The 20,026-nt window shown below is 53.6% G+C and overlaps 1 protein-coding gene across 14 annotated transcripts; it reads left to right on the top strand.

The window, feature by feature from the left end:
- Nucleotides 1–840: 840 nt before the first annotated feature.
- Nucleotides 841–20,001, top strand: PTPRN (protein tyrosine phosphatase receptor type N). Of its 14 annotated transcripts, none has more exons than XM_045867336.3 (23): nt 841–1,085; nt 2,546–2,596; nt 2,837–2,950; nt 6,512–6,608; nt 7,537–7,798; nt 7,884–8,238; nt 8,676–8,807; nt 9,395–9,429; nt 10,143–10,417; nt 10,638–10,724; nt 11,080–11,159; nt 11,335–11,399; nt 12,116–12,334; nt 12,766–12,966; nt 13,054–13,201; nt 13,361–13,434; nt 13,673–13,750; nt 13,836–13,955; nt 15,083–15,249; nt 18,153–18,206; nt 18,819–18,883; nt 19,091–19,164; nt 19,353–19,998. In XM_045867336.3, exons 1-23 carry the CDS (start codon nt 971–973, stop codon nt 19,422–19,424), a joined length of 2,940 nt encoding a protein of 979 aa, XP_045723292.1. In that variant the 5' UTR covers nt 841–970; the 3' UTR covers nt 19,425–19,998. The 14 variants fall into 14 exon arrangements, 8 of the variants coding, with proteins under 8 accessions (XP_045723292.1, XP_064443164.1, XP_064443165.1 ...); XM_064587092.1 differs by lacking the exon at nt 841–1,085 and adding an exon at nt 1,826–2,113 and having other exon boundaries at nt 8,610–8,807; nt 19,353–20,001; XM_064587093.1 differs by lacking the exon at nt 841–1,085 and adding an exon at nt 1,828–2,113 and having other exon boundaries at nt 19,353–19,996.
- The last annotated feature ends 25 nt before the right edge of the window (nt 20,002–20,026 follow it).

The raw sequence follows: 20,026 nt of genomic DNA, 5'->3' as shown, positions 1-20,026 counted from the left end.
TTTAGAAAGCTCACTCCCTAACTTATTGGGTGAGAAGACTGAAAGCAAAAGACTAGTTAGATGATTACAGTAATATTCGTGATGAAAGAGCACAGTGGTTTAGATAAAGTAGTGAATATGGAGGAAAGAAGAAATAGACAGATGGGAGATACATTTTGCTGGTAGAAACCATAAATTGTTGATAGGCTTGAGGCAGGAGGGGGTAAAAGAAAAGGGAGTCAAGGCTAATAACAAAAGCGAGTATGTATCATGTGTTTAGTACCTACCAGTACAGTCATTGTTCTAAGTGATCCACATGAGTTTAACTCGAGTAATCCCCACAACCACCTTGTGAGGTAGGAATTATTAGCACATCTCTTTTACAGATGGGGAATTTGGGCTCAGAGAGGTTAAGCAACTCGCCCAAAGTTATACTCCTAGTAGGTGGCATTGCTAAAACTGGAATCCAGGCCCACATGCATAACCATCCCTGGTGTTAAGGATGATACCAGTACCATCAATTGAGAGGCGTAACAGTACCTATTCTACTCACTTTTATGCTCATTTTAGGGCTTATACTTAGACTCACGTATATTTCCTGGCTCCCACCCAACTGTAGCCCTTTTCTCCAACCTTGGGATTGAGTGATAGAGGTGGTAGTCCTTGGGGTGAAACATTACGTCAAAAGGGGGTGGGGCCAAGTGGGAAATCTAGTGAAGCGCCTACTATTTGGTGGAGGACAAGAGCTGCGGGTACGCACCTCCGTAAGACAGAGCTCTTACGCCACGTATGACGCAAATACGCGTAAGAGCCGGGGGTGGAGATGCCGTCACCACCCGCCCAGGGTTGGCCAAGTTGCCGCGAGAGGGGCGTATAGACCCCGCCTCGTAGGTGGGTGGGGAGTGGCAGGCCCCGCCTCGGCCCCTGTGGCTGGCTCCGGCCGGCGTCGCTGCGGTTGTGGCAGGGGAGCGAGCGCGCCGAGCCCAAAAGGATGAGGCGCCCGCGGCGGCCTGGGGGTCCCGGGGGACCCGGGGGTCTCCGGCTGCTCCTCTGCCTCTTGCTGTTGAGCAGCCGCCCGGGAGGCTGCAGCGCCATCAGTGCCCACGGTCAGGAGGAAATGCGGGGGGTGGGGCGGGGGGTGGAGGGTGGTGCCGGGAGCAAAACTCGGTGGGGTGTGGGGGAGGGGTGTCACGAAGGTAGGAAGCTCAGGTAGAATATGTGTCTGGAGTAGGGTAGGGGGAAGCACTGGGAGGTGAGGAAGCTGAGAGGGCTTCTGAGAGGAAAGGGGCGTAGGCCTGGAGGTGGGGCTGGGAATACGGGGGCGGGACCTAAGAGAAGCAGGCTCAGGGCAAGATTGCGGGTTTGGGAGGAGGAATGGGGGTGCATATGGACAGAAGGATTTAGAGACTGGCTACAAGACCACGGGAGAAGTCGCGCTGAGAAGCCAAAGAAGTGGTGACGCGCTAAGGGATTGGGGGTAGGAAGTAGGGATAGGAAGAGGGAGTCCTGACGTCCAGGCAGTAGGAGTTGGGGCCACGAGCATGGGGGTCCCAGCTCCTAGGAGAGGATCAGGCCGAAGGAGGGGCCAGGGTTTCTCTTTAAGCTTAGAGAGGCAGATTGCTGCGATCTGATCTCCAATAAGAGGAGGACGGCTAAGGGAGGCGGCAAAAGAGGGTGAAGAGAGAAGGGTCTTTTCCTGTCCCCCTCCCCACAGCCAAGCCGGTGCTGACTCACATCTGAGCGGACAGAGACAGTCAGCGCTGACTCATGGGCCGGGGGAGGGTGGGGTGGTGGGGCGCGTGGGGGAAGGGGCGCAGCCTCATCGTCTGACACCCTCCTTCCCCACCTGGCTTGGAGGCCAATGCAAGGTACTTCCTGTGGCCCTGTGGGTTGGTAGAGTGGCAAATGAAGTCTGGAACGGCGGAGGGGTCAGGTCTTGTGGAGACTCCTGACCCTAGCACCCTTCCCTCCCCCATAACTGCTTCCAGGCTAGGTGGCCCTCGGCGGGGCCCAACTCAGAGCTTCAGCACCGCGGACAGCGCTACCGGCTCCCGGGCCACTGACTGCAGGGATGGTGTGGGGAGCATTGCTTTAGAGACACCCCACCCATACCCCTTTCCCACACGGAGGGAAGGTGTGCTAGGGTTTCCATCTCTTTTGAGTCCCAGCCCATCGTAGTTACAATGCTTTTGGAGATTTGGGGAGGAAAGTCTCACTTTCCTCAGAATTTGGCCAAAAATTCCCCCCATAGTAATTCTATGAGAGTAGAAGTATATGATCCTCCACTGCCCCCTGCACCTGGAAGCCTTATCCCCATCACTCAGTTAAGCAAACTGAGGCTTTTAGGGAAAGGATCCAGACTCTCAGATCCTTAAAATCCAAAGCCAGATCCTGTGCTTCCTTTTCTTAAGAATTCTAAGCCTCTTCCCTACTCTCCTCCCAGCTTAAAGCCTTTCTTAGGACGAAAGAATGGACCCCATCTGTTTCCCCCTTTCCCAGCCTGTCCCTCCTCTGACCATTCTATGTGTATGGGTGTCTGAGCCTCTGCTTGCTTTTCCCTCTACAGGCTGTCTGTTTGACCGCAGACTCTGCTCTCACCTTGAAGTCTGTATTCAGGGTGAGTGAGGCCCAGGCATAGGATTTACAAGACAGGGGGCACAACAAGAAAGAAGTGTGCGGGAGGCCTGGAAGGGGGAAGGGATACCAGTCCAGTCTTGGGGAGAAGAGAGAATGGCCTGAAGGAGCAGAGTTCTCTGAAGCCAAGAGAGGAGATGGAGAGAGTGATGCCCATTTGCAACCTGGACTTTGGAAAGCCTCTTGTCCAAGCACCCTGCTGACACCACTTTTGTGCTCTTAGATGGCTTGTTTGGACAGTGCCAAGTGGGAGTGGGGCAGGCCCGGCCCCTTTTGCAAGTCACCTCTCCAGTTCTTCAGCGCTTACAAAGTGTGCTTCGACAGCTCATGTCCCAAGGTGAGGTCTATCTGTACTGAAGGAAAGACACTGGGGCTTTGTTAGATAAGGGTGGGGAAGTGAGGGACCACCTGACTCAAGAATTTCTCTTCATGAAACATTCTTTTTTTTTTTTAATTTTATTTATTTGCGAGAGAGAATGAGACAGAGAGCGCATGAGAGGGGGGAGGGTCAGAGGGAGAAGCAGGCTCCCCACTGAGCAGGGAGCCCGATGTGGGACTCGATCCCAGGACTCCAGGATCATGATCTGAGCCGAAGGCAGTCGCTTAACCAACTGAGCCACCCAGGCGCCCCCATGAAACATTCTTATCACGCCTACTTCTAGAGCCTCACCTTTCCAGACCTTGCTGGAGAAGGGGGCAAGACAGGAGTCTTGGGCTGTTCACCATAGAGATGGGCTATTCACACTTGGACTCTTTGGAGGAGTCTAGAGGAGGCCTTCACAGAAGGAGCCACTGCAAGAGGCCAGTGTCCATCTCCTTAGGACCAGCCCGCTCCCTGAAACTGTCTGAGTGCTCCAGAACCATGAATTCTGGAGTCCTCAGCCAGGAGAACACCCCACCCATCAAATTCACTCATTCAACAACTTTTATTGAATACTTACTATGTGGCAAGCTTAGTTTTAGGTGCTTGGGATGTATCAGGGAATAAAACAGACAAAGATCTCTGTCTACTGGGGCTTACATTTTGGGGAGTAAGGGGAATACAATATATAAATTAGAAAATATATGGTATATTATAAGGTGATAAGTGCCATAGAAAAAAAAACCAAATCTTACAGCATGATAAAAGGGTCAGAAATGTTGGGGTGGGAAGCTTCAGTATCAAATTGAGTGGTCAAGGTAGACCTTATTGAGACTATGAAATTTGAACAAAGACATCAAGGAAGTGGAGGTGTTTTCCAGAAGGTTATCTGGGGGCAATGTTTCAACCTGATCAAAGAGCTAGAAAAGCCTTTACTAAAGCAGGATCATGAGTTTGAGGAATACCATGGAGAGCACCTCCATGGTCTGGCTGTAGAGGAGTGATAGAGAGGGAAAGTGGAAGGTGTTGGGGGAAGGGATGCAGATCATCATAGGGACTTATAAGAGAATGTATGGATGGATGTTGTCTTTACTCTGAGTAAAAGAGGAACCCATGACAAGGTTTTGAGCATAGGGGTGCATAAACTCACCTCTACTTTATTTTATTTTTTAAAGATTTTATTTAGGGACACCTGGGTGGCTCAGTCAATTAAGCGTCTGCCTTCAGCTCAGGTCATGATCCCAGGGTCCTGGGATCGAGTCCCACATCGGGCTCCTTGCTCAGCAGGAAGCCTTCTTCTCCCACTGCCTGCTTCTCCCCATGCTTGTGCTCACTTGCTCTCTCTCTCTCTCTCTCTCTCTGACAAATAAATAAATAAAATCTTAAAAAAAATAAAGATTTTATTTATTTATTTATTTGTCAGAGAGAGAGACATCGAGAGAGGGAACACAAGCAGGGGGAGTGGGAGAGGGAGAAGCAGGCCTCCTGCCGAGCAGGGAGCCCGATGCAGGGCTCGATCCCAGGACCCTAGGATCATGACCTGAGCCGAAGGCAGTTGCTTAGCTGACTGAGCCACCCAGGCGCCCCTCACCTCTACTTTAAAAGGATCGTGCTTGTTCTTGTTGAGAATAGACGGAAGGGAGTCAAGGGTAGAAGCAGGGAGATCGTGAAAAGCTACCACAATAACTCATGTAAGAGATGAATGTGGCATGGATCAGGTGGTTGCAGGGAGGTAGAAAGGAATGACAGAATTCTGCATATATTTTAAAGGCAGTAAGCATGATTTCATGAAATATTGGACAATGCTGTGAAAGAAAGGGAAGTGTTGAGGATGACACCAGGTTTTACTGCCTGAATAATTGGGTAAATGGAGATGTCATTAACTATGCAAAAGGATCAACCTGGGGAGGGGTGTTCAGTTTTGAATATACTGAATTTAAGATATTCATTCACGTAGAGTGGGAAATTGAGAGTATGAGATTGGATTTTGAAAGAGAGATGGAGGATTCTGGAGTGGAGATAGGAATTTGGAATTCTTTGGCATATTAATGACAATTAAACCCATGAGGTAGATGAGATAACCAAACGATTTAGTGTATATGAAGAAGAAGCCTAGAGAATTATAATATTAAGAGGACCAGGACAAGGAGAGGAACCAACAAGGGAGACTGAGAAGGGGGAGCCAAGGAGGTAGGAGGAAAAACAAGAATGTTCAGTGTCTAGAAATCAAATGGAAGTGTATTGCAGAGGAAGGAGTGATCAACAGTGTCAAATAATGATGCTATGTGAAGTAAGATGAGATCAGAGAATTGGCCACTGGCTTTAGATAAGCAGAAGTCACTGGTGATTTGGATGAAAATATTTTGGTAGAATAGGTGGGAATAAAATCCTAAATAGAGTGGATTAAGAGGGAAGGAGAGAAAAGAACTGGATACAGCCAGGAGAGAACACTTTCAAGGAGTCTTGGTGCAAAGAAAAGGAAAGAAATGGAGTGATCACTGGAGAGGAATGTGGGGTCATGCAGTAACTTTTTAAGATGAAAGGAATTCCATCATGTTTGTATGCTAAAGGGAATAATTCAGTAGAGAACAGAGGAAAATGATCATGTAGGAAATATGGGAAATTGCGGAGAAGATGTTCTTGAGTAGGTAGTAAGAGATGAAATCCAGTGCTCAAGTGGAGGAATTGGCCTCTGATAGGATGAGTTACCTAATGTTCAGAAGCAAGAAGGCAGGTATGGATGCTAGTCAATCTTAGAATATGAGTTAGGAGCAGTACAGACTATTAACTCAGAAGCAGGAAAGAAGAAATGGGGGTGGAGAGTGGGAGATTATGCCTTTAGAATAGGTAACTGACCTTTCATGAGAGCAGTTTCATGAAAGGAAAGAGTCAGACAGGAGATCTGCCCCAGCATAAGATGATTGATGGTGGTGGTGGTGGTGGTGGTGGCAGTGAAGGTTTAAAATGTGTATAGTGCTTTAGAATTTTGTTAGCACTTCCATTTCTCTGATTGCACTTGATCTTCACAATAGTCCCACGAAGTATGTATTATTCCCACTTTACAAAGAAAAGTAAGTTTCGGTATCAACAAAAAGGATAGAAATAATAATGATGATGATGATGATGATGATAAGAGCAGCTGTTTAAAGTTCACTATGTGACAGGTACTATTCTTACCATGTTATATTGGGTTATTTTAATTATCACAATCTTAGGAGGTATCAACCCCCATTTTACAGATGAGAGAATTGAGGCTCAGACAGGTTCAGCAATTTGCCCAAAGTTGCACAATGAGAAATGGCAGAGGATTCAAACTTTGTCTCACTGATGGCAGTCTGACTCCAAAATCTGTACCTGAGTGTGGGAAGAGAACAGCTCAGATTACCCACCAGGTCTCTGGACCACCTCCACTGCCCCTCTGCTCTGCCAAACTCAATACACTGCAGGGTAGGGAGTGCGGTTTTGATTTCCACTGGTCCCTGTTACTGGGCCCTCAGACTCTCCCAAGCCAACTCACCCTATCCTGTCCCCTGGCAGGATTGTCCTGGCACGATGACCTCACCCAGTATGTGATCTCCCAGGAGATGGAACGCATCCCCAGGCTTCACCCCCCAGAGCCCCGTCCAAAGGACAGGTAGGCATCCTTTCTCAATAGCTCTAACATGGCAAGGCTGGTGGGTCTGTGGTCCTGTCCTGATGGACAGAGGGAAGGGGGAGGGAAATGGGCATCAAGGTCAGCAGCCTCAGGCATGGGTAAAAGAGGTTCAGGAGTGGTCATGTGACATGTTCACATGCTCAGTATGAGCTGAGCGAGCCCCAGGGATCCAGCAAAACAGCAGGAAAAAAAAGTTTTGAAAAACTTGGACATTTCATAATTTAAAAGAAGCATCAAAGGAGTCAGCATGGGACAAATGAGAATTTTGTCATACGGAAAATGTTTAATGTTCCATTTCATTACTATGTGGAAGTGTATGTGGAGAGACCATCATCTTTCTGTGGTTAGGGCCTCTGAAGGCATTGTTCAGACCCTGCAAGCAGAGGAAAGTCAACAAGGTCCATGGGGCCCCAATAATGATAGCAGGATGAAAAAGGCAGAGTGGGGTAGAAGGGCAGAGTTGGCGGGGGGGTGGGGGAGGGGAAGGGAAGTACTGAATCTTTGAACTGAATGCTTGACCACACACTTGGAGAGCCAGGTGTGGGGATATGAATACAGGAGGAACGGGGCAGACTCCAGCCATAGTTTATCTATAGAGGTACCTGGCTGCCTTCTCCTGCACCCATTCTCTCCTCCATTCCTCATCTCACACATCCCTAACCTCCCCTGCTGTGTTTCAGGGACCTAGGCATGCTTCCCAGGGAGGCGATGACCTGTGCCCAGGCTTGGCCCTCTGGCCCTTCCCCATGCTACTCTCTTCCCCTGAGCCTATCTCATTTCTTAAGAGGTCATGTTTACTCTAAACTGCTGAGCCTGTCTGGTCCCACCATCTCTGCCTCCTGTAGGTTCTGTATGCCCTTGCCCCACACAACCAACACACACACGTACACTTTGCTTTCTTCCCCAGATCTGGCTTGGTGCCCAGGAGACCTGGTCCCGCTGGGGAGCTGCTCTTACAGGGCATCCCTACTGGCTCCACCCCTGCAGCCCAGCACCGGCTTCCTCAACCTCCAGTGGGTGGGGGTGGAGCTGGGGTGGGCTCTCCACTCTCCCCTCTGCAGGCTGAGCTGCTGCCTCCTCTCTTGGAGCACCTGCTGCTACCCCCGCAGGCCCCCCACCCTGCTCTGAGTTATGAACCTGCCCTGCTGCAGCCCTACCTGTTCCATCAGGTGAGCCTTAAACACTGGCCCCACCCCAACACCTATCCCTGAGCCCCGATACCTGCTCTTACCCGGATCTCTGGTTTCCCCACAGTTTGGCTCCCGCGATGGCTCCCGGGGCTCAGAGGGCTCACCAGGGATGGTCAGTGTCGGCCCCCTGCCCAAGGCTGAACCTTCTACCCTCTTCAGCAGAACTGCCTCCAAGGGCATGTTTGGGGCTCCCTCTGACCACTCTTATGGGGACCCTCCAGGGCCTTCACCTGGTCAACTTTTCCAGGAGTCAGGGCTTCTCTACCTGGCCCAGGAGCTGCCAGTGCCCAGCAGGGCCAGGGCACCAAGGCTTCCGGAGCAAGGGGACAGCAGCCGGGCACAGGATTCCTCAGAGGGCTATGAGGAGGAAGGGCTAGAAGGTCGCAGGGAGAAACCTCCTTCTCCAGCAGAGCTGCCAGGTAACAGAGTTCTCAGCATCCGTTCCCTTCCTGGGGGCTGCATTCAGGGGCTCCTTCCTAATGACCCATGCATTTGTTAATTTGTCCTTAAAGTCATTCATATATTTAACTAACGTCTACTGACAACCCAATCTATGCCAGGCACTAGGTAGGCAGTGGGGATACCGTGCGGGGTGGAGATAACATAACTCTTCTGCAGCTGGAGAGTCAAGATGTCCATGGTGGGCCTGAAGTTTGGTCTTGGCCCTAAGAAGGCCATTCCCCCAAAGTGTGGGCAAGGGCTGGAAGGTGGAGGGCATCAGTGTCCTGGGGTTGGAGAAGAAGCTTTTAAGTGTGCTAGTACCCTCCCGCCCCCAAATGCCTCCCACAAGTTCATCTCGCCAGCACCACCTCACCGCCACCATCTCGCCATAAGCTCTGTGTCTGGCTCCCAGCAGACGTGACTCTCCAGAGACTGGCAGCTGTGCTGGCGGGCTATGGGGTGGAGCTGCGTCAGCTGACCCCTGAGCAGCTCTCCACCCTCTCAACCCTGCTGCAACTGCTGCCCAAGGGCGCAGGACGAAATCTGGGTGAGTGTCCAGACAGAGAGACCAGCAACCACCAGCTACATGATGGCCCCTTGCCCCACCTCTCAAGCCCACATGGAGTAGCCTAGAGGGGAAGGTCAGGGGGCAGAGAAGGGAGCTCTTTTGAGACACGAACACAGGGTCATTGCCTGCCAGGGGCAGGAAGCAAGGGAGTGGGGTGGTGAGCTGAGTTAGAGTGGGAAAGAACTGGAGGGGAGAGTAATGGAAGAATAAGCCAACAGGGGGTATGAGCAGGGATCATGAGGCACCAAGGAACAGCTTCTAAGGAAGGAAGTGGCCAATGCCAAATGAAGCCAGTAATTGAGGGTGGGGGAGGACTGGACAAATAGTTTTGAGACGTGTGGCCAATAACTCTAGAAGGAACTGATAAAACAATTATAAGGTAGAAGCAAACAGGCATGAGACCATGCTTAGGATGAGACCAAAGGCAGGGCTGGGTCACTGACTGAGGAAAAAGAGGCCACAGCAGATGCAACAGGCTCAGGGTCGCTGGCCCTTTTTCCTACCTGTGTTGTATGGACCTTCACCTTGGCCCTTTGCCCAGAGTCTTGTTTTTCCTGTCTCTACAGGAGGGGTTGTAAATGTTGGAGCTGATATCAAGAAAGTGAGTTTGCGGCACCTCCCTGACCCATAGTGCCCCTAGCAGCAAACCCCCTTGTCAAAATCTAAACCTCAGCATTGGGATCCAGATCTGTATCTTCCAACACTCCTCATTTGTGGGGGAACCAGGGCCCAGAGCCTGCAAGTCCTTGCCTTAAGATCTCACCTCAACTTGATGGCAGAGCTGGGTCTAGAAGCTGGAATTCTCAATTTGCTGCTTTTTTCACTACAGTCATTTCAGACCCTGCTCTGAGGATCCCTAGGTGAAGAGGGGAATTGCATGCAGGCTCCTGACCCGCCTGTAGCCTGAAGAGCTCTATCTTTTTCACATGTTCGACTTCTGAGATTTTGTGGCTAAACAGAAGTCTAAAAACCATTACCTGCCTGTTCATTTCTCCTAACACCACCTTCCCTCACTCCAGAGGTTCTCCCCACTCCAGTTCCATCTTGTGGACCATTACTGATCATGTTGCATTCATTCAGTCTTTTATTCATTCATTCATTCATTCATTCATTCATTCATTCATTCATCCACCTGACTCACTTTTCTGGGTGACCTCTCTGTGCCCAGTGCTGCCCTGGGTCCTGGGGGAGGGTAGAAAGAAACAAGTCCCAAGGTCCTCTTTAGGGACCTCAGAGTCCCTAAGATGTGGACCCCCAACCCCCCCATCCCCTCTATCATCCAGAGACCACACCTCTATCCTCTCTTCCAAACAGACAACGGAGGAGCAGGTGCAGCGTGGAAGCACAGCAGAGCCTCCACCCCCCACACCCTCCCTGCCTGGATACCCCACTGCCAGCCCCACTTCCAGTAAAGCCCAGCGGGTGCTGAGCTCTGGATCCTCCGAGTCCCCCAGAGCTGCTAGCCACCTTGCCACACCTGTCCTGCTGGAGAAGAAAAGTCCACTGGGCCAGAGCCAGCCCCCGGTGGTGAGGCGGCCGGCAGCTCAGCCATCAGCAGAGGAGTATGGCTACATTGTCACTGACCAGAAGTAAGGGCTTCAGCCGGGGCAAGCCTTCCAGTCCCCCCAACCGGCTCCCCTGGGGAGGGGGTGTTGTGTGGGCTGGCCTGCCTGGCGAGAAGCAGAGAGCAGAAATCCAGATGTGAAGTGGACAGAGGGGGGCTCCTCTGTAGCCCAGGAGGTAGTTTGTTTCAAGAAAGTGGCCAAGAGGATCCCCACTTTCCTTCCTCTCCCTGCTCTCCACCTTCAGGCCCCTGAGTCTGGCTGCAGGAGTCAAGCTGCTGGAGATCCTAGCTGAGCATGTGCACGTGTCCTCGGGCAGCTTTATCAACATCAGGTGGGGCTGGTATCTAGCTGGGGCAGCCAGGATCTAGAAGGTAGCTTGAGGGGAGAGGTGGCTGGAGGGGCTCAGGGAAGGAAGGGAAGACAAAGTCTTGGGTAAGTGGCCAAGGTGGGGTCAGAGATGCTCCTAGCTGCATTGAAGGTGCCCCCCACAACACACACACACACACACACACACACACACAGGCACTGGATGCTGGCCTCATCCAGCATTTCTCTCAAACATCCCTGTAAGGCATGTCTGATCAGCCCCAGCTTCATCCTCTCGTGGGAGAGGGCCAGAGCTGGCCTCTCTGTTACAGTCTGGGGTCTGTGGTGGGTGAGGCAGTAATGTAGCTCCTGTTTGGCAGTGTGGTGGGACCAGCCCTCACCTTCCGCATCCGACACAATGAACAGAACCTGTCTTTGGCTGATGTGACCCAGCAAGCTGGTAAATATTGCCTGGTCCCAGCCCCAGCCTTAGTAGGACATACCCAGGCCTGTGGCTGATGCCCCCCTTGAAATATTCCCAACACACACGGGCCCTGCCTGCCACCTAGCATAGCATGACGTGGGGTGGAGACCACATGGAGCTGGAGAGAGTCTGACCCACAGCTTCTCCGCAGGGCTGGTGAAGTCGGAACTGGAAGCACAGACAGGGCTCCAGATCTTGCAGACAGGAGTGGGACAGGTATGAGCTAACCGAAGAATCAGCTGAAACCCCAGAGGGCTGACATTGCCCACAAGATATGGGGGCAAACTTGGCAGGAAAACCAGAGCTGAAACTTCATGTACCTGGCTGGCCCACAGGCTCTGCCAAAGCAGCCCTCCCCATGCGGTTCACTTTCTGGCCAGCAGATGGCCCTAGTGGCTGCCCCTCCTGCCTCCCTCCCTCCCTCCCTCCCTCTCCCCCCTTCTCCTCCTCCTCAAGGGCAGGACCAGTCTTCCTGTAGGAAGGCCTCCTGCTTGGAAGAACCACCTGAGGTGTCCATAGCCTTATGGAGCAAAGTTTCTAAATTCCAAGGGAAAACGCTATGCAGTAAGGACATTAAACTCAAAATAGATTTCTATTCTGCATCCAACACTGATGCCTCACATTCTACTATTCGATTCCTTGCAACTCTCCAAACTCCTCTACATTCATTTTTTAAATGCAAAAACTCCTAGTGGGGGTCATCCACTAAGTTTCAGGCAGTGCGGTGTGCTTGAGTTGGTCCGATGGGGATCGAGAAGGAGGATCTTGGGTCTATCTGAGCCCTTCTGCCAGTGCTGCCATGCCCTTGCCCTCCCAGCTTTGCCCTCGGAGATGCCCTAGCAGGGAGCGTGGCATGGGGGGTCAGGGGTTGAGGATCAGCTCCTAAATCTCCCCTGCCACTGCCCCCCTTGATTCTAGCCTTGTTCCCACAGAGGGAGGAGGCAGCTGCAGTCCTTCCCCGACCAGCCCGCAGCACCTCTCCCATGCGCTCAGTGCTGCTCACTCTGGTGGCCCTGGCAGGTGTGGCCGGGCTGCTGGTGGCTCTGGCCGTGGCTTTGTGTGTGCGGCAGCATGCACGGCAGCGGGACAAGGAGCGCCTGGCAGCCCTAGGGCCTGAGGGGGCCCATGGTGACACTACCTTTGAGTACCAGGTGTGTGGCCCCGAAAGCCTGTAGATGAGAGGGAATGGAAGGGCCTTGGGAGTCTGGGTCTCACATGGGGTGAGGGTGGGGTGTTGGATGGGGAGTGAGCACCCATGCCTGGGAATACCCGGGCTGGGGCTACAGAAACCCAAGCAGGGGCGTTGCGGGGACATTTTGAGTGGACGGGAATTGGGAGCAGATGCTTCCTAAGGTTCATTCCAGGGCCACACTTCTGGGACTCCACTCTCCTCTCTGAGGCTGTCAGAGGCACCACCCAAACAGAACAGCCTTGAAAAGAATGAGGACCAGGGCAGCGGAGCCTCCCCCAGAGGAGACGGGTTTCATACAGAATCAGTCAGGATGAGCCTAGGACGGAGCCCAGGACGATGCTGAAAGGGCTTCAGGGGCCCTGGGGCCCTGCCTGACCTTTTCTCCTGCAGGACCTGTGCCGCCAGCACATGGCCACAAAGTCCCTGTTCAACCGGGCGGAGGGTCCGCCGGAGCCTTCTCGCGTGAGCAGCGTGTCCTCCCAGTTTAGTGACGCAGCCCAGGCCAGCCCCAGCTCCCATAGCAGCACACCGTCCTGGTGCGAGGAGCCCGCCCAGGCCAACATGGACATCTCCACGGGACACATGATCCTGGTCAGGACAGGCCCGGGGCCCAGAGGGGCTGAACGGACGGGATGCTAGAAGAGGCAGGGCCAGAGCCAGGCTGTGGTATCCCTGCAGGCGTACATGGAGGACCACCTGCGGAACCGGGACCGCCTAGCCAAGGAGTGGCAGGCCCTGTGTGCCTACCAGGCAGAGCCCAACACCTGTGCCACGGCCCAGGGGGAGGGCAACGTCAAAAAGAACCGCCACCCCGACTTCCTGCCCTGTGAGTGAGTCCTGCTGGTCAACCGGCCCAGCTCTGTCTGCTGGGAGCCCTGGAGGGCTTGGGGGGAAGGGCTGGGCTCCTGGCTCAGGCCAAGTGGCAGAGGTACCAGGACCCCAATAACTGGAGGGGCATCTGAGGTGGGATGTGGGGTCTGTGCAGATGATCACGCTCGCATCAAGCTGAAGGTGGAGAGCAGCCCTTCTCGGAGTGATTACATCAATGCCAGCCCCATTGTAAGTGGCCCTGGCTCCAGCCCCCTCCTCCGCCCCGTTTTTATCCTGCCTGCATAAACTCCATTTCTTTCTGGTCACCATCTGCTCCATCTGACGCCCTGGAATTATGAGGCCTGATATCCTGGCGTGGAAATGGGGGTTTCTCAAGCTCTCCCAGATCCTGGCCCGCTCCCTCCGACCAAGCCTCTCCATTGTAGCATTTCCCACTCTGACTCCTGATGTGTCTTCCCTGCCCCAGATCGAGCACGACCCGCGAATGCCAGCCTACATAGCCACACAGGGCCCACTGTCCCATACCATTGCAGACTTCTGGCAGGTGAGTTCTTGGAAGGAGGGCTTCTCCAGGGACCAGTGGTCTTTGAGGGCAGCCGGAGAGGTTAGAATGGCGTCTCTGTCCCTAGATGGTGTGGGAGAGTGGCTGCACCGTCATCGTCATGCTGACCCCACTGGTGGAGGATGGTGTCAAGCAGTGTGACCGCTACTGGCCAGATGAGGGGTCCTCCCTCTACCACGTATATGAGGTCAGCAAGACCCCATGGCCGGGGGACGATGGGAATGGAGACAGTGGACGGTGAACCATACATACATGTATGAATGCATATGCACATACACACATGCACACACACATACATGTACTATACCTTTATACGTGTGTGTCAAGCCAGGGCCAGAAAGCATTTGTAGGGACCTATGATGAAAGGTACAGAAATAAAACTATAAAACCACCAAAACTGAGGTCAGAAGCTGGAAGCCGAGAGTATATGAGACAGGGAAGAGAAGTAAAACCAAAGACCAACATTAAGACCTACGTTAATCTAGCCTCACTTACCTCTCTCTGAGTTTCCAAAGCCAAGAAAGAAATAACCATCAGTCACGTATAGAATAGAAACAAACTTTTTCATTAGGAGAGAAGATAGGTGGGGGGGGGGGGGACTGGGGAGAGGCAAAGCCAAAAGAGGAACAGAGTCCTGACACGTGGAAGATGACCCCCTGTAAAGCAGGAGACACTAAGAGAAAACGGAAGCTTCTCATTACTGGGGGAGCACCGGATAGTAGTTTTTCATCATCCGATGAGCACTCAGCAGTCTTTTTTTTTTTTCTTTTTTTTTCCTTTTTCCGTCTTTTTAAATTTTTATTTATTTATTTATTTATTTTATTTTTTCTGTTTTTTAATTTATTTTTTCTATTTTTTCTTTCTTTTTTAATTTTTTGGGTTTTTTGTTTTTTTATTTTTTCTTTTTTTCTTTTATTTTTTTTCTTCTCTTTTCTTTTCAGCAGTCTTTTTTTAAAAGCTTTTTTTTTTATTGGTGTTGCTCATGCTTAAAGGAAAAGAGACGAATAAAAATATTATAGAATCTCATCAAAGTTTTTGGTGTGTGTAGCACAGACGCTTTGCTAGACTCTGTGAGGAAGGAGGAAGTCTGACCTCAAGAAGCCCACAGTAGCTGTGTCTGGGCGGAAAAGCCACCCGTTGTCCTGAGCAGCCCATAAGCGACACACACAACTAGGGGTCTTGGGGACAGCTGGGGCAGTAGGAGCGGGCGGTTGGGTAAGCTTCCGGGAGGATGTAGAGTTTGAGCCGGCCTGGGAGGCTGGGACGATATGGAGAGGCGCTGCCGTGCTCAGGCCCGGGCCCACTCCTCGGCAGGTGAACCTGGTGTCCGAGCACATCTGGTGCGAGGACTTCCTGGTGCGCAGCTTCTACCTGAAGAACGTGCAGACCCAGGAGACGCGCACGCTCACGCAGTTCCACTTCCTCAGCTGGCCGGCAGAGGGCACTCCGGCGTCCACCCGGCCGCTGCTGGACTTCCGCAGGTGAGGGGGGCGGGGCGGGGAGAGAGCCGCACGCGAGCCGGGGGCCGCGGAGCTGGGCGTCCCCACCGCCGCCCCCCGCCTCCCCGACCACCAGCTCCTCCTGGGGGCCCTGGTCTTGTGAGGCGGGCCCTCCAGCCCGACCTGGAGCCTCGGCCTCCGACCTCCAGCCGCCCCCGTCCAGACCCCGCAAGCCCGGACTGATGCTCTGGCTGGCTGTACGCATCCCTCCACCCGCGTGCTCCCGCTCTCTGCTCTTCTGCCTGCTGTGTCCCCCTCGCCCCTTTTCTCTCCCTGCCTCCCCGCGTCTGGCTCCTCCATCACCCCCGCCGCCGCCAAGAAGGGCTCACCTGAGTTCAAGCTCCCTCCCTCTCCTGGGTCCCGGCTCCTGTCTCACCTGTTCGTTGCCTCCTGTGCTGCTATTGGGGATCTCCAGCATATTCTGGGTCTGCTATGCCCTCGGCTCTCACTCCCTCCTGCCCATCTGTCCTTCTTTATCCCTCGCTGTTTCTTGGCCTGTTATTTCTCCCCCGTCTGTCTTTCCTTCCTTTCCCTCTCTCACCCCTCCCCCTGCCTCTCCCCTCATCTCTTTGTCTCTCCCACTGTCTCTGAGTCTGTCCCACTTTGTATCTCCATCTCCCCTGCCCTGCAGCTCTCCCCTGTTCCATCCCCTCTCTCCCTGCTTTCTCCACCTCCCTGCCCGCTCTGCCTCTCTCCGTCTCTCCCTCCCTCTGTCTCCCCACTCTGTCCTTCTGTCCTTCTTCCACCCTCCTCCTCTGTCTCTCTCCCTCTCACGGCTGCCAGTGTCATTTTTGTGATCTGCAGCTAGTGTTCTCTCTCCAGTTGCATAGTCACAAAAGTGATCATTGGCAGGCGTGGCCGCTGCATGGACAGGACAATCCAATCAGGACTGTGGGCCCAGGGGCCCCATGAAGGCTGCTGGGAGAGCTGGGGGCTAGGGGTGGGGGTGGCGAGGGACTCGGAGCAGACGAACACTATCAAAGGCAGTGCGGAGGATCTTGGGATTGCTGGGGACTCAGGGGAGCCGGTGGAGGCCGGGACAGGAAGCTAACTAGAGGACTTTGCCTGTTCTGACAACAGCCCCCCGACCAGGCCAGTCCTCCAGCACCCCCAATCTCCCCCCTCGCCCACACTGCAGCCTTCACCTGCTTCTCTGCCTCTTGCCAGGCTGGCCTGAGGTCTCCAGGTGCTGGGCAGAGAGCGGAGGAGCAGAGCTGGGCTGGGAAGCTGGGGATAGTTTCTTTCTTTTTTTTTTTTTAAGTTTATTTAAGTAATCTCTACACCCAATGTGGGGCTCGAACTCAGGACCCCAAGATCGCATGCTCTTCCCACTGAGCCAGCCAGGCGCCCCAGCTGGGGATAGTTTCTGAGCCTCAGGATGATGGTTTCTAACTGGGCCCCCTGGAGCCCGAGACGTGGGCTTCTCAAAAGCAATGCCAGGGGTCATAGAGCTATTTTCTGTTTTCCACATTTAAAAAAGTCTTTATAGAATTAGTGCATGGAGCGTTTTTAAGACCGCACAGGTAAGCTAAAAGATTATATTGCTTTAGGCCAGAAGTATGTAAACTCAGTTGCCATTGGACACCCAGAGCAAATTAACTGCTGCCTAATAAATATGGTTTGCTAAAGGTCTACCAGAGGGAAGGCACACTAATTTTTTTTTAAGTGCTAAAAAGTGACCCCAAACAAGTTTCTTGATCTCTGTTTTCTTACCTGTGAAATGAGGATGATGACCCATACTTTAGGGAGTTGTTACAAGAGTCAATGGGATAAAGTCTGTAAAATCTCGTTTAAGTGCCTGGCACACAGCAAAGGCTCGATGAATTCTAGATACGATTCATTGTCATTATTAAACAATTGGGAGCTACTGCAGAGACTTCTGTTCAACCCCAGCTCTCTAACACATGAGACAACTTGCTAGAAAATCATGTGGACTCCTGTAAAATCAGAGTCACCTAGCCCTTGCAGGTCTGGGGGAATCACACTGGTAGACCATTAAGTTCCAAGCTTCCCCCTCCCTGGTCCTGGCCCACTGAGGGTATCAGGATTCTGCAGGTAACTTTCCAAGCAGGAAAGTCATAAGGGACAAGGGCAGGTTAGACTAGGCCACTGAGGAAGGGAGAAATCCCCTGCTCCCTGCTGAGAGGGCAGCAGTCAGGGTAACAGAAAAGAGTCTGAGATCCAAGTGGACCCCAAGTCTAAATATGACCCAACCACAGAGCACCTGTGCTGAGATGAGGCTGATTCTGGGAGACAGACAGCCGCATAACATTCAGAGCTGAGAGGTTGTCTTCCCCTGGTCAAAAGAACTTTGTGCCTATGGCTACCTGACCTCATTGCTAGTGAGGACTACAAGGGCCTGAGTGGGGAGGGGAACAGCCTGGGCAGTTGTAAAGGAGGGCAGAGGGGCAGAGCAGGAAGGTGACAAGACTGACACCCTTGAAGTCACCAGAGAGCCTATTCTCCCTGGACTTTAGCAGAGGTGGCTATTGATATGATGTAGTATCATTAATAGTACTACCATTTATTGAGCACCCACTGTATGCCTTATGCTTAATTCTTTACATCGATTATCTCACGCAGTCACGGTGAGAACCCTAAGAAGAGGTTTACTATTATTATCACCCTCACTTTACAGACAAGAAAACTGAGGCTCAAAGAGGCCAAGTCAACCGTTCCCAGGTGCATCGCTTGGCACCTAGCTCATTAAGTGACAAGGCAAGCCCAGGGCCACCCACACCATCTCTGGTTCTTTGCCTCCTGCCCTGACTCATTCCTCCAGCCCCCTTCCCTCCTCTGCCCTGGGCACGTAGGGAGAAGAAGAAAGAAAGGCCCCCAGGGGTGTGCTGGTGTCTCCCTGCCCTCACACCCACTTCTTGTTGCAGGAAAGTGAACAAGTGCTACCGGGGCCGCTCCTGCCCCATCATTGTGCACTGCAGGTGCGTGCGGACGAGCTGGGGGCAGGGGTGGGGATCACAGGGGACAGGGCAGCCCAGGCCAGAGGGCCCCGAGGTGGGGCATTCCTGATTCCCGCCCCTCTCGCTGGTCCTCCGCCCTGGGCACATCTCCCATGCATGCTGCCTGCCTAGCCCCTTGATGCTGGCCAACGACAGCCCAAGGGCCAAGTTTAACGTACCACCTGTTTTTTTTTCAATGGCCCATGAGCTAAGACTGGTGTTCGCATTTTTAAATGGTTAAAGAAGAAGAAAAAAAAAAAGAAAAAAGTTTCCTGAACCAAAGCCTGGCCAGAGGCTGGAAAGGGCCATTCCCATCCCCTCTGGCTGTTTCCACCTTAGGACTGAGCCAGGGCTCTGCTTTTAGGCTGGCCCACTACCCAAGTGACACCCCGTGGGGCACAGGTTCCCCACTCAAGGCCCAATTCCCAGGGCCCAGGGGCTATGATCGCTGCCTCCTCAGCTCACTCATGCCCTCCCCGAGCCCAGCCTAAACGGCCCCGCCAGTATCTTCCCCACCCCAAGCCTCCCTGTCTCCTCTGCCCCTCCCCCTTTCTGCTGGTCCCAAGCTGAGCCTGTCATTATCTCTCGTTTCAGCGACGGTGCAGGGAGGACTGGCACTTACATCCTCATTGACATGGTACTGAACCGCATGGCAAAAGGTGAGGGCCTTCCCCACCACCCGCAGCCCCGCCCCGATGAGCTGTCCCAGCACCCAGGCTCACGGGAGCTCCTGGAGGGACCGGTTATCACACCCCCGGGCTTTGCCCAGTCCTCTAAGCCTCCCAGCCCAGGACGCTCCAGGCTTTCTGGGTCCTCTCCTCCTCTGGACAACCCCTGAGCAGCCCTGTGCCCTCTTCAATCTCCAGGAGTAAAGGAGATCGACATCGCTGCCACCCTGGAGCACGTCCGTGACCAACGGCCTGGCCTCGTCCGCTCTAAGGTGACTGTTCCTCCCTGTGCTGACCCGAGCTGCCGGCCTCCCCCAGGGAGGCCAGCAACAGCCTGCCTCCCCCACCAGCCCTCACCTTCCCCAGGAGGACTCCCCCTCACCCAAGTGACCTCCCCGGCTCCCCCTTCCAAAAGCCCGCACCCCCTCTCCATGACCATCCTCCCCCTGCCCTTCCCCAGGACCAGTTTGAATTTGCTCTGACAGCCGTGGCGGAGGAGGTGAACGCCATCCTCAAGGCCCTGCCCCAGTGAGACCCCTGGGGCCCCTCAGTGGGCAGACCAGCCTCTGTTCCCTCTTTGCCTGTGTGAGCATCTATCTGTGTACCCCCTCCTCACCCCCCGCCCCCACCGCCTCGGTCCCTCTGGGGCATGGCCAGTCGTCCGAGAGAAGTGTAAAGAAGAGGATGTGGGAAGGGTCGGACCTACCCCCGGGAAGTCCCATGGGGGCGTGGGGGGCTGGTAGCCAGCCAGGAGCAGAGGAAAGTCCTCCACCCAGAGCCTTCTCCTGCCTGAGTTCCTTGGCCCCCAGCTCCCGTTCTTCCGAGAGCTCCCAGGATGCCCGTGTGGACGGAACCGGGTAGAGGGCCTGCCACCCCCCCACCCCCGCCCTTCTTGCTTGTCCAGCCCCTGCTGCCTGCCGCCCTGCCTCTCTGGCCCACACTCTGGCCCCTGCCCTCCCTGCCTTCCTCAGGCCTCCTCCCCTGCCCTCCTGCCACGTGCCACTCCACTCTCGCCCTCTGGCACAAGAGACCATTTCTAGAGAAATCTACTTTTGTATCAATGTGAATAAAGTTAGTGTGTCGTGCGTGCAGCCACCCGGACTCCTACACTTGTCGTCGTCTCTGCTGCCAGCC

Source organism: Mirounga angustirostris, unplaced genomic scaffold (genome assembly GCF_029215605.1).
Source record: "Mirounga angustirostris isolate CCGP_5_RB_7025 unplaced genomic scaffold, mMirAng1.0.hap1 SCAF_3, whole genome shotgun sequence".
Taxonomy (NCBI): domain Eukaryota; kingdom Metazoa; phylum Chordata; class Mammalia; order Carnivora; family Phocidae; genus Mirounga; species Mirounga angustirostris.
This window is presented reverse-complemented; position numbering and strand designations above follow the sequence as displayed.